A 13,341-nucleotide genomic window follows, 5' to 3' on the forward strand; every position below is an offset into this window, starting at 1 on the left:
AAACCTTAGAAATCACAGGAAACCACAGGGTTCGCACATGACATCTTGCACAAGATATCACAACTGTGACATATTTTAGACAGGAGAAACATCTTGAGTACCCACCTACCAGTAGATAGATAGAGTTGGCAGGAAGGACACAGAGACCAAGCCTGGAGCCCAAGATCTCTGAAATCATGGTCTTGCACTTCTCCCTGGGTTACTGTGCGTTATAACACACAGAAACAGTAATTGTATTTCATTTATGGTTTACCCTTTCACTGATATCATACCTGGACATGACCAAGCTCTCTGAAGTCAGCTAAGCAAGTATAGTTAGGTATATAGAAGAAATTGGTAAACAGTAGAAATTGTGTTAAAATCAGGAGGCAAATCAGTCAGAGAATAGGAAGATAAAAAGGAGTTCTCCAATTATCTGGGAACCTTTAGGGAAAAGAGAAAACAAAGAAACAAACAAAAAGCTTATTATCATTTATTAGTCCTTGCCCAAGTTTGCTTCAACAGCAGAGTAAGAATTTTTTTAAGAGAGAATTTGAAATAGGATAGCTCCAAATTATGTAGGTAAGTTAAGAACTCCTTTGTATTTATTTCTGTGTTTTTAGTTGTTTACTTAGAGTCAGCTGATGAATACCAGGATTTATGTGGTATTAGTTTTTCCTTCTAGCCTGTCTAATGTGGTGGTTACCACCCACACATGCCTTTTGAACATGTGAAATGTAGTTAGCAAAAACTAAGTAGTACCCTAAGAGGAAGTCTTTGTTTTCAGTTGTAAAAAGAAAACAATGATAGAAAATCTCATTAGTGAGTTTTATTTTAATTGGATTTTTAAAATAATCATGATATTTAGCAATTTTGGCTATGGAAATCAGCATCAGCCATTTGTATGTCTGTGTGCTAACTGGTCGGGGAACAAGGAACCTCAGCTAAAGAACTGCCTCTATCAGAGTGGCCTGTGGGCATAGCCGGGGGACAGTTTCATGATGATTGATTCATTTGATTGATATAGGAGGTCAAGCCCACTGTGACCAGTGCCACTTGTAGACAAGTAGTCCTGGGCTGTGTAAGAAAGCAAACTGAACAAGCCATAGGGAATCAGCCAGTATTCAGCGACCTTCCATGGTCTCTGCATCAGTTAGAAATCTCTTGGGTGTTTAGATATAAATATCTTCAACATTCCATCTGGACTGCAGCTCTCCCTGGGTAGAGCTTGTGACCCCTGTAAGAATCAGCAAAAGGAACTAGAGTCTGTCGTCTGAGCTAGAGGCTATTTTTGTGAAATGGATTTGTAAAGTTGTATAGCTTTCAATATTAAAAATATATTGGGTTGCCTCCTCTTCTTAGAAAGGAGAGCATTTGAAAGGACCACCATGAGTGGAGGGCAGCCTGGGCTACAGAATTGACATCCTATCACAAAAGCCAAAAACAACAACAAAAAAAAGGGGGCATTGTTCTTGTTTCCATCTTCTTTATAGATGGCTGGGAAATGACTGGTGTGGCCCAGCATTGAAGATAATCAAGGCTGGGTGTTAAAGCTGATGGCCAGCCTTTCTTTCCTCTGAGCACACTTCGGATTCTGCAGGCAGGCCACACTGGTATGGTGATGACTGTCCCCATATAAACACACATTAGTTTCCCAGAATGCATCAGTAGGATGAATCAAATAAACAATAAACACTGTACTTGTCCAACTGAAGAAAATCAGTACCTTCCCATGGTGACATTTGTCTAAATCAGCAGAATACTGACACCATTTTCCCGGCAAGACTTGGTTACTCTGATGGGCTCCTTCAGTACCAACACTAGGGCAGATTTGGGGTGTGATTGGAAATTCTGAAAAGAAGAAAATATAGTGATATTTGCCTGCTAAGTTAACGAGACAGTGCTGCTACCACTGCTGCTGGATGGGTTCTTTACCTATGTTTACATCCCTTTAAAGAAAAGAGGTGTGGTATCACTGTTGACTTGTGCTTCAAGAAAATGGAGTTAAAAAAAATCACATTGCCTTGTATTAACATTTAGTCCAAACTGTAAAACAAGATAGTGAATTATAAGTAAAGTTTATTGATTTATTGCTAAGAAGTAATTATCTTTTCTTCCCAAGACTTTTTTTTTTGAAACTGATAATGAAGTGACGTCACTTTCTAACTAGAATAATGCTTGACTTTATTTTGGTATTGACTGCTTGACTCCAAGTACACAGTCTACACCATAGAAAAGTGCAAAGGATTTTATGATTTAGTTGTACACCATTAAACAACTTCGAGTAAGGTATTCAAATACAAGGGTGTCATAGTTGCAATCTTAAAAGGCTCCCTAAAACCAGTAGGCTGAAGGCTTTGTTGCCAACCTGTAGGAGGTAGCTAGACCTTTTGTAGGCAGGCCTGAGTGGAAGGAAATCACATCACCTGGGTGTGCTCCTGAAGGGAATGCTGGGACACGTGCCTCCTTCACTTCTCAGCCACCGTAAGGCAGCTTCTCTGACATATACTGAAATACTTTCCCACAGGCCCAAAGCCAGAGAGCCAGGTGACTACTGACAGAATCCCCAGACCCAAATAAACATTTCTTTCTCTCTTTTAGGCTAAGTATCACATGTTTCTATTGATAGACATCCCTCTAACACAGAGTCAAGGCATGGTCTTCCTACGACCTATTGGACATCTGAAAGTGACTACCTCACCTTGATTTAAAAGTCCTCATTTTGTTTTTCATCTGTCCTCTGCATGGTGAGGTCATGACCTAGGTGACCTCAAGGATAAACTGTGCCCCATGGTGAGCAGCCATGTGAAGTTCATCTTCATGCTAAAGCACACCTCTCTCTCTCTCTTTTTTTCTGTGCCACTTCTTTTACCTCAATCAAAGCTCAGAATTTTCACTGTTCCCAAGAGACGTGGCCAAGTGGCTAATCCTGCCTTCCCACATGTCCTCATGCTTAATCTGAAGCTATTTGAGGTAACTTGAGTCATCTGGTGCTCTTGTAGCCAGGTGCCCAGTTCAAATAGGAGAGCAAAGCTCTGTGAGGGGAGTAGAAACAAGACATAGAAAATGAGGGCTGCTGGATTATGTGAATAAGTAAATTCCCAACAAGGACCAGTATGGATCATTGGGGACATGACGCCAAAGACTCCCTTGCTCACTAAACCATCCCTTTGTCCACACTGTGCTCCTCTGTGCCATGGCTGGGTACCTCAAAAGCATTAAGTAATAATGCACATAAAAATCAGGTTTTATGTACCTGTAACCCAGTTGCTTCGGGAGTGAGGGAGATTTATCCAGCCAATTCCTGTTAGGAAACATTTCAAAGGAAGGGCAGTGGCTTGGGAAAGTGTTTGAATAAAACTATCTAAGAGCAACCCTGCTTCATGAAAAACTGAGGGCTGTCACCAATGGAAGGCGGTGGTTTTACAACTGTCTTGGGCTGAGACAGCCACCTTACCCACTCTGACTACATGTTATCAGGGGGAGGGGAAATCACTTTTTAAAAATAGGATAGAAATGATGATGCTTTGGGGTGAGACCTCACTGAGGAAAAGGAGAGCATTCTGAGAGGGTGGGGAAGCAGGGCGGAGGGCTCTAGGTTAAGGTACTGCGGGGTCTCCAAGGAAATGAACTCCAAGGAGGGGACAAAAGCTGTCTCTCTCCTTTGCCATCCAGGTGTCTGAAACCCACTCTGTGCTTTCTCCACAGAAGGAATACACTTGTTTCTCTGCTCCAAGGAAAACAGCAGCCATCGCTTCTGTGTCTCTTTTATACCAAGGTTTCCATTCCCATGTAACTGACCATTGTACAGTTCTATGGAGAAAAAGCCTAAGTCATACAGCCTTAGAGCTACTAAGTAGACCAGCTGCCTCCAGGGCAAAGGAATGCTCATCAGGATAGGATGTGCAGCTGCTAGCAGGAGGAAGTTGCCTAGTTGGAGACTTAAGAAGGGAGAATAGCTGGGAAACAGAATTAAAATACAACGGCCCTCAAACACCGTGTTAGCCTTTGGGCCCACCTTCAAATAAAAGTTTAAGTAGGTGATTCATCTCATTTCCCTTTCCTGAGCCCTTTGACTGTGTCCCACCTGCTCTCTTTAAAACAACGGTACATTTAGAAATCACTTAGACAGACCATTGTATATAGACACAATGATTCTCTTGGATGAAGCAAAGCACCTGTGCTTTTCTTTTTCCAAGTGTTTCCACTAACTATGTGGTTAATGGTCATACTCTTCTAACACACATGCCATAAGAGACTCCAGGAAGCAGCTTGAGCTCATGTTCCCAGGATACAAGAGCAACCTTGAAACTACTTTGTACCTAACAGTGTCACAAGGGTGTTGCCTGGCATCTCCCATGCCCAGTGTCACGTGCAATCTTTCTTCACCATGCCCATGTGAAGTACTCCATTTTAATTTCTATGTTAAGAGCAGACCAAATCTTTCAGGCTCTTTGAAAATCTTTCTCAACACTCTCCAGCTAGTCACTCAGTTCCATAGTCCCGAGATTCCTTATGGTTCGTTGAGCTTTGGACAAAGACTTACGATCCTTTGTGTGATTCTACTGCACATTTACATCAGGTTCCAACAAGTGATATGTAAGCACAGAGTTGAACTAAAGTTAAAATAAGTTGAACTGAGGGCATTTATCAAAGGTCAAGGAATCCATATGGGATCTGTGGAGAGGACAACGTTATAGGAGTAACCTACCATTTGCAGTAGTTAAGACGATTCACATTTTTCATATTTTACAGGACATCCAGTTTTTATGCTTGAATCTTCCTCTGAAAACAATTTTTATTTGCATTTTGTAATATGTCAAACTCACTTTCTCTTGGTCACTGGGTTTCCTGGAAGAGACGATTCACTCTATAGTAAATTCGTGCTCTGGAATAATTAATTTACTCCACATGAGTGAATTCTTTTTCTGAGAACATACACTGTGCCCAGAGGCACCATAAAACCTGGATTTAATCAATACAGAGAAAGCTACTGAATAGGTCTTCATCACTTCAAGGCTTGACGCTGAGCATGCCTTCATGTTGGCAAGGTTTCCATAAAAAATATAGGATTTTATTGTGTTATTCCTATGATTGTATTTATGCATATAAGTACCATATGCATGTTTGTAGTGTGAGCAAATTAACTGTGCAGTGGTTTATCTTTCAGAACACTCCATAGCAGCCCTGATTCTAGAAAGAACTCCATAATGTTAAGATCAAAATTGAAATTAGAAAATTGACCACTATTTTTAAATACATTTATTCTTATAAACTTCTAAATAATAGGCATGTCCCCTATAAAGATGCACAGAATCATGCCTATGCACATATGTACAGAAATGACACATGTGTTATCTTTATAACATATACACATTTATATATGTGTGTATACATGTGCATACACATTATCTTTACAACCAGAAACCTGCCTCTATCCCCTACAGTCAATACTGATGATGCTCTGTCCCTTTGGTTTTAATGATCATGACCATCTAGCCAAGAACCTGAACTTGACAGCAACTCAGGTACAGAACTAATCTAAGCAGAAATTAATACCAGTCTATATTTTCTCAAAGTACACCTAGATATAAGGAAAATGCAGTCTACAGAAGGCTGCTAGCTTCATGGGATGCTATAACAGAATCATAACCTCCTACAGACAAAGGTAATCACTGGAGGAATTTTCTATTCACAAATAGTCAAATGACAGATTGTTTAAGTTGAAATTCTGTCTCACCCTTTAAAACCTTGTTGAGGTAGTATTAGCTCGCATGATTTTTGCCTATGCTATATTTTAAGTAATGCCAGGATAAAGAAAACCTCAATTGCCAGTGAATGTAAAACCCACTAATTACAGTGATTTTACTTTTCCATCTCTAAATTGGTGATAATCACCATACAGTTATGTTAAACTGAGGTAAGATAATCACAAAGCAGAACATCTGACCTCTATGTGGTCTCTCACGAGGAAACCTAACACCTGTCAAAACATGTCTGTGTTTTGGTGTGTTATATAGTCCAGGTGCTGGAATGGGTTTTGAAAATGAAATGACAAGCTATCCAGGGAAACCAATTATCTGCATCCTTTTGGCTTGTGCCCTTCCAAATCTGTCCTCTGCTTATGGGCCACTCCTCCAGAGGTTCTTGTCTAGAGTATAATTCAGCTCATGTCAAAGTACTATTGAGAGCTTATCCATGTAGTAACTGAGTCAAAATGCATCAATGATGCCTGGCATATACAGGGTGGGGACATTTTTCTTGTTCCTTGTGGACTTAGGAGACATGTATAGGGACAGAGATGATAGAGACTGGAGATAGTGACATTCACAGATATAAATCACAGTGTCTCATCCTGCCTCCAGAACTAGGTAGACGCTCCTATGTGTAATTATCGTTTTCTGACCCAGGACTTCATTTCTGATCTTTCAGGGTTGTCATTCCACTCCCCTCTGGCTTCCAGGATCTTCCAGCAGTTTCCTGAGCATGCCAACCTCTTTCTTTCAAACTTCTGTGTTTTCTTTAAATTGCGCGTGTCCATCTGTGAGTCCCTGTCTATGAATTCCACCAACTAAATGTTTCTAAAGGAGGGTTGCATAGTATTGACTGGGTGAGGATGATGGCCACTAACCCAGTGCTTACATTGTGTTAGACATTATAAGTCATCCAGGGACAGTTTATAATGTACAAGGGAGTGTGCTTAGATTGTGTTCAAATACTGTCATTTTATGTAAGAGGCTCAAGAATTGTATCTTATCTGGGGGAACTCTTCTGCAGGCAGGGCAGGGAAGCTGTGCTTCTCTCCCATTTTTCTTTCTTGATGGCTTAAAATTGCGCAAATGCATCCTCTTCTGTGGTCTAACAATTTCCTTCCCCAAACTTCTAATGCGTTCTTTCTTTTGATTTCACATTATTATTTGCTCCTTGAGACTTTCATATGTGTACACAGTTTGTTCTAATCACATCCACTTCCCTCTTCCAGCTCCTTCTGAAGCCCCCCAACACTACATCCTTCTCCAAACTTCATGGCCTAGTCTTTAAATAAAAAAAGAAAAGAACAACCCAGAGTCCACCCAGAGTAGTGTGGTCTTTATGAACATGGCTGTCAGGCCACCCACTGAGGGAAAAGTGACCCACTAGGGACTAAATCTCTGAAGAAAACTTATCTGTCTCCCTCAGAAGTCATCCATCACATTCTCATGAGCTCCTCCCCCTCCATGCTCAGTTGCGACTGGCTTGATAGAAGTACCTGTGCATCAACCACAGCTGCTGTTCACAAGTGTCATGTCTTTCAGTCATGAAGATAATGCCAACACATCCTTTCTGTTCTTGCATCTACCCCCCACGGTATTGGGGGGCTGTGACCATTTCTCCCCCAGACTAGGAGTTTTGGAGGCTGAAACTGTGTCCTACTAGCTTTCATAGATCTTCATAGACTGCAGCTCAGAAATACTCACAGTAGAAGCTCAGAGAATTTTGGTTGATATAAAATGTCTATTAATCACATTGCTTACTGTTACAGATGAGAGAGCTAGATATGCATGGAATAAGGGATAGCTCAATGAAAAGAGCTATAGAGTCAAGTCATACTGGGAGTGCTAAAGGCCAATGTTTTTTAATGACATGGGAGTTAAGAAATTCAACTAGAACTTCCTAAAATATGAAGTCTCTAGTTAGACTGTTCTTTTGGTGTGGGCATTGTCACACAAAACCCAGGGACTCACACCTGTGTCAGATATTTCCATAAAACTAAGGAGAGTTGGTCACTGGTCTAGACTAGCTTTGTATGTGTACTGCAGTTCTCTAGAAAAATGAGGGAAAGCAGAATTCCTGCAGTGGGTAAAACCATCTGTTCTGTAATGCAACAAGCCAGAAGGGCTAAGGAGGTTTTATTCCTCTCTGTTCATATGACACTGGTTTCCTCGTACCCCCTTAAGAGACCAGCTTCCCTGTTGTTTTGTTTACTTGTGACATAGTTTGATCTGCAGACACACCAGAAAGGTAAAATCTCTGTGGTGGAGAAACACCTTCCAGCCTTTTTTGAGTGGCCATGGTCATCAAGTCTACATGGTTAAAGTAGAAAAGTGATATGTAGAAACTTTACTCCAACCCCTTCCATGCATCAGCATCATAGATGAACAGGTACTCCAGGAGCACCTGTTCATCATTGTAGATGAACAGATGCTCCTGACTACCAGGACTAAGTCATCACTCAATGTGTTCCTCCTCATGAAATGATCCAAGAAGTGAAACTGCTCCATTACAGTCCAGGTCTGGCCAGCGCGGACATCACTCCCAGTCTTGTGAGTGATGTGACATTACAGAAGTCATTCACTCTTTATTCCTATGTCCAGACTACATCTTCAATCATATCTGAATGATCAGTGTTTGTTAAGTTGTTTCCCATCAGGAACTAAGTATTAATTTTGCCTTCATCATTTGCTAATTATTTAAGTAATGTGGTATTCGTGATTGTGGTGTCATGGGCAGCACACTCACACAGCTCTATTCCTGCCTCCCCCACAAAAAAAGTTTTTCAAATGATGGGTGAAAACTTTGAAAGCTAAGAGAAGAGAAGATCTTGAGTCTGGGCTGAAGAACGACAGAACTTTAACTTCATAGCAGGTGGTGTTTCCCTTTAAAAATAAAAGTAATGGAGGGAAACGAAGTAATAGGAACTTGGTAATCATTATTCTCCATAGCTGTTTATATATTTATAGACCTTTCTTGAAGCATCCTGCCCATGGGATTAGAATATTTTAAGAAGTAATGTGGCCATTATAAGTTGTATCCAAATTTTCTACTTTCAACATTGAAGCTCCTTTGTCCTTGTTGCTGAGCCTCTCTTTCCTATAAAAGGCTGCAATCCAAACAACTTAGAACTTTAGTATAGCTGGTGTGCAGAAGCCTGCGATGTAACTCCAGTTACTCCCATCATATTATGCCAAACCATGAAAAAAAAAAAGCTGGATTTCTGAGATACAATTAACTAGGAGTACCCAAAGACTTCTATATTCTAATTCATGAAAGTTACTAATATCTTACATATAAGTCACATGGGACATTGCAGGTAAGATTCATTTAGGCTCTTTGGATGAGGAAACAGCAATAAATAATCCCATTGCCTTGGTATAATCACATACCCTTATGAGAGGGAGTTAATTGTCAGAATTAGGGGAATGTTAGGGGCAGACTGACATGGTCACAAGCCAAAGATTGTGAACATCCTTGAGAAGCTGGCCCACAAACAGGACAGAGTCTCTTTGGAAGCTTCCAGAAGGAGCACAGCTCCCTGGTTTTTGATTTTGACTCATGCAAGTAAGATCAAATAGACCTTGTAGTTCTAATTTCTTACAGTAGTCATAGGATACAAATACAGGTTGCCTTATTCTTGAGAGTAGAGGGGTCAAGGCTTGGCAGGAAGTGGAAGCCTTCTTACCCATAAGACCACTGGGCTCACTGAGAACTCCCAGGTGTGAGGGTCAGGTCTACCACAGCACCAACTGCCTAAATGAGAATTTGGGCACCACAGTTTACTAGCTGTGAAATCTTGAGTCCACCTTTTGTTCTCGCATTTCCAAAAGTGTGGGGTGATAATAGAACTTTCCTCGTAAACATGTTACAAGGATTAGCTGACACAACCCATACAGAGAGTTTACTCAGTCCCTGGCTCCAAGGAAAGGTTCTTCAAACACAAAACTGTATTGTATAAGCCCTCAGCTATGCAGAGGCTTGGCCATGTTTGTGGCTGCCCCGTTTTATTAGCTCATTTTAAAGGCCGCCCTTTCTTTTGGAAAGGGTATGAACTATATTGTCTTCACCCATATAAATCTAAAAGAGACACTTTCTTGTTCTGGTGGGGGCAGCATTGTATCTAAATGCAGGGTCCTCACAAAGATGGAGTATTTGTTTTGTTTTCATATAAAAACAGTACAAAAATGTTTAGGTGAGAAACAGGTCTGTTTGCTTCAAGGAAACAGGCTTGTGGCTCTCTGCTGGCTCTGGTCTCAGCATCTCGGTTTTGCTTTATTCAACTGTCCCATGTCATAGGAGGAAGCTTTCCTTACAAACAAATGCCTTGGATTAAGGAGGCCACCACACAAGCAAAAGGCAGTGCAGGCAGCTTTGGTGTGGCTCCGGGGTTGAACCAGATACACTGTAGCTGGCAGTTGTTTTATGGCTTGGTTACTCTCCATAGAAGCTGGGCCGGCTCACCAGAATCCTGGCTGTCTCTCTGTTTCCCCTTCAACTCCTTATGATGATGAAGTCCTTTGGTACTAAATGGGGACCATACCTCTTCATACAGGACTTGGTGTGTGTTATAACACAACAACTCCATCCATCCTTGAGTTGCATTTGGGTTAGTTAGGGAGTGATATCTTGGGAAGATATGACCTTGTGTGTCCACAAAGCAGATGATATTCAAGACCATGCCATGCTCTGCAGGTAATGGCAGTCGAAGTATGAGGTGTGGGCCAGATGTGCCAGGTGGAGTGAGGGAAAGCTAGGAAATGTGTGGCCCAGTGAGGGAACACACACAAGGAATGTGAGTGTCCACCTTGCCAGCATGTGTCTGATCTGATCTTTCTCTGAGGTATGCCAAGATGTCATGTCAGTTCTGCTACCACAAGAGTGGTAGCAAGGAGTTCAGTGGCCCTAACGTTGTGAGCAAATACTAGAGAAAAGAACCAAAAACTCTTTTTACTTTGGGATTTTGTAGAAACAGACCCAATAGACTAGTTGAGATGATGCCCAGAACGTAGGCAGTGTGGTAAAGAGATGGCTGAGTGGGTCTAAGACACGTTCATGAGGAAGAATCGAACATGGATCACACCCAGTCATATGGAGAGAGGTTCAGTGAGGAAGAGTGGCAGCAGAGGATCCCACTGCAAGTGGAGAGAGTGTAGGGTTTAATTTTGTAGTCAAGGTTTTTAGATAATATAGGAATAAAATATGTATGGGTGGGAGAGTTGCTTTTGTGGATGATAGTGGGTTTCGAATTATTTTGGATTTCTAGAATTTGGGATGCTCAGAAGAGGGTTGATGATGGTGACCATGGGTTGGTAAGAGAACATGGGCATGGAATAAGCAGGCTGAAGGGACTGGAAAGCCGGTTAGAGCAGGGTGCTTCACACCATAGGTATTAAAGACCTTCAGAGAGGGCCAGGGTTTTAAGTTTACATGCAAATCCTGTTTCTTTACAAAATCCACAGGCCATGAGCAGAAGGTAGAGGCCTTAGTTAGGTGTCTGGACAAGCAGGAGGCAGTGTGATGGTTGGGGTTTAGGAGCTGACTTTGGCATTCTGACTGTGGGAGATACGACATTTAATTGAAACCATGTCTCTGCTCTAGGATCACGGCCTGTGCCATGACAATGAATAAGTACGTGGAAGAGAACGTGTCTCAGAAGTCCTATACAACCATCAAGTACTTCATGAAGATGCTGAGCAGCGTGAGCGAGACCCTGATCTTCATCTTCATGGGCGTGTCCACTGTTGGGAAGAACCATGAGTGGAACTGGGCATTTGTCTGCTTCACCCTGGCCTTCTGCCTGATCTGGAGAGCACTGGGTAACGGTTTGCTCCATGAATAGTTGGTGACAATGGCGCAGAGGGAGCTCAATCTACTTTTGTTGCCTACTTATTTTCATTTATTCTTCTTCATCTTCATCTTTGTCTTTTTCATCTTCTTCATCTATCTTCTTTCTCTTCTCCTTCTTCTCTCCTTCCTTTGCCTTCTCTTCTTCCCTTCCTCTTCCTCCTCCCAATCCTCTTCCTCCTCCCCATTCTTTGTCCTCTTCCTTCCCCTTCTCTCCTCCCTTCCCTTCCCCTTCTCCTGCTCTTCTGCCTCATCATCCTCCTTCTCTTCCTCCTCTCCCTCCTCATTCTCCTCCCATTGTCTTCCTCCTCCCTCTCTTCTTCCCCCTCTTCTCTTCCTCCTCCTCTTCTTCCTCTTCCTCATCCTCTCCCTCCCCACTTCCTTTCCCTCCCACTCCCCATCCTCCATCCCCTCCCATCCCTTTCCCCTTCTCCTTCTCCTCCTTTTTTCCTATTCCTGGCTCTCTTCTTCTCACTTTTTGATTCTTTTCCCCCTGACTTCTTTTTTCCCTAACCTTGTTCTGTTTTTACCCCCCCACACACACTTTTTATTTTATCTTTTCTCCTTTTTTTTGTGCTCATTTCTCTTTTCCAGGTTTTTACTGCAAATAAAATGAGCCTCTCTTTTTGTCTCTAACCATGATAGGTGGAAGCATGTTATCCTTACAAAATAAGAGCAAGGACCCAAGAGTCCCGAGTGTTTACAGTTCAGGGGAGGAGGGCTGGGGGTGGGCTTCATGTGTCTTTTTTATTTTTTAACACTTTGCACACTCACAGAGACTCAGAATCCCCAGTCCATACTCACAGAATCTTCTCTCTCTTTATCCATAGGCGTCTTTGTCCTGACTCAGGTGATTAACTGGTTCCGGACCATCCCTCTGACCTTCAAGGACCAGTTCATCATTGCCTACGGTGGGCTCCGCGGTGCCATCTGCTTTGCACTGGTGTTTCTCCTCCCTGCTACTGTATTTCCCCGAAAGAAGCTGTTCATCACGGCTGCTATTGTCGTTATATTCTTCACTGTCTTCATCCTGGTGAGTGTAGGCTTCTTCTAGAAAAGTCTCTCCCTTCCACAGGAGACATGCAAGTTCGTATTACCCGGATGAATGCTGTGGGTGGATGCAAAGTGTATGTGTGTTGGAGCTTCGGGAGCCATGAGAACGGGGAACATGATATTTCCTGTCAGGGTTCATATGCTGGATTATGCAGGGCATTACAAGAGTCCAATTTGGTCACTTGGCCTCACAGAGAGAACGGTTATTTAAGGAAACTCAGCTCAGGAGTAGGGTTTACCACTGGAAACTGATGAACTGAACACCCTAATCCTTGTCATTTGCCTTGCTCTCCGACCTAGTAAATGTACTTGCTAAGTGCTGGTTGTGAGCCATGACCTTCCAACAGCTACTTGACAGGAAGTGCTGGCTGCTGATAGAACTTTCCCTGGAGCGGGGAAATGGTGAATCCAGCATGTGGTGGGGAAGTAGTAAGCAACTTTGTCAATATACCAGCTCTCAGATTATAATTTATGCATATCCATTCAGCCAAGATGTATTTGTTTTGTGTTCTGTGACTGGCACTGCTTTCAGAATTTAGGATTCTTCCTGAGCAAAATATTCTTGTCTTTGCAGAACTTCCATTCTTGTCAGAAGTTAGGGGAGAAACCTGATAGTAATGCATGGAATATTCTTCAAGAGGGGAGATACTATACAATCAATGAGACAGGTATCAGGAATGGAGAGGGAACCACAGACAGAGGGTAGGTTAC

At 42.2% G+C, this 13,341-nt stretch overlaps 1 protein-coding gene across 1 annotated transcript in view; it reads left to right on the forward strand.

Moving 5' to 3' along the window:
- Slc9a2 (solute carrier family 9 member A2) overlaps positions 1 to 13,341 on the forward strand; it is an 84,092-nt gene that overhangs the window by 46,702 nt on the left and 24,049 nt on the right. The window contains exons 4-5 of the mRNA XM_031367340.1: positions 11,332 to 11,549; positions 12,408 to 12,610. Coding sequence (XP_031223200.1) covers positions 11,332 to 11,549; positions 12,408 to 12,610 — 421 coding nt within the window. The remainder of the gene's footprint in view (positions 1 to 11,331; positions 11,550 to 12,407; positions 12,611 to 13,341) is intronic.

The sequence above is a fragment of the Mastomys coucha genome, unplaced genomic scaffold (assembly GCF_008632895.1).
Source record: "Mastomys coucha isolate ucsf_1 unplaced genomic scaffold, UCSF_Mcou_1 pScaffold14, whole genome shotgun sequence".
NCBI classification, from domain to species: domain Eukaryota; kingdom Metazoa; phylum Chordata; class Mammalia; order Rodentia; family Muridae; genus Mastomys; species Mastomys coucha.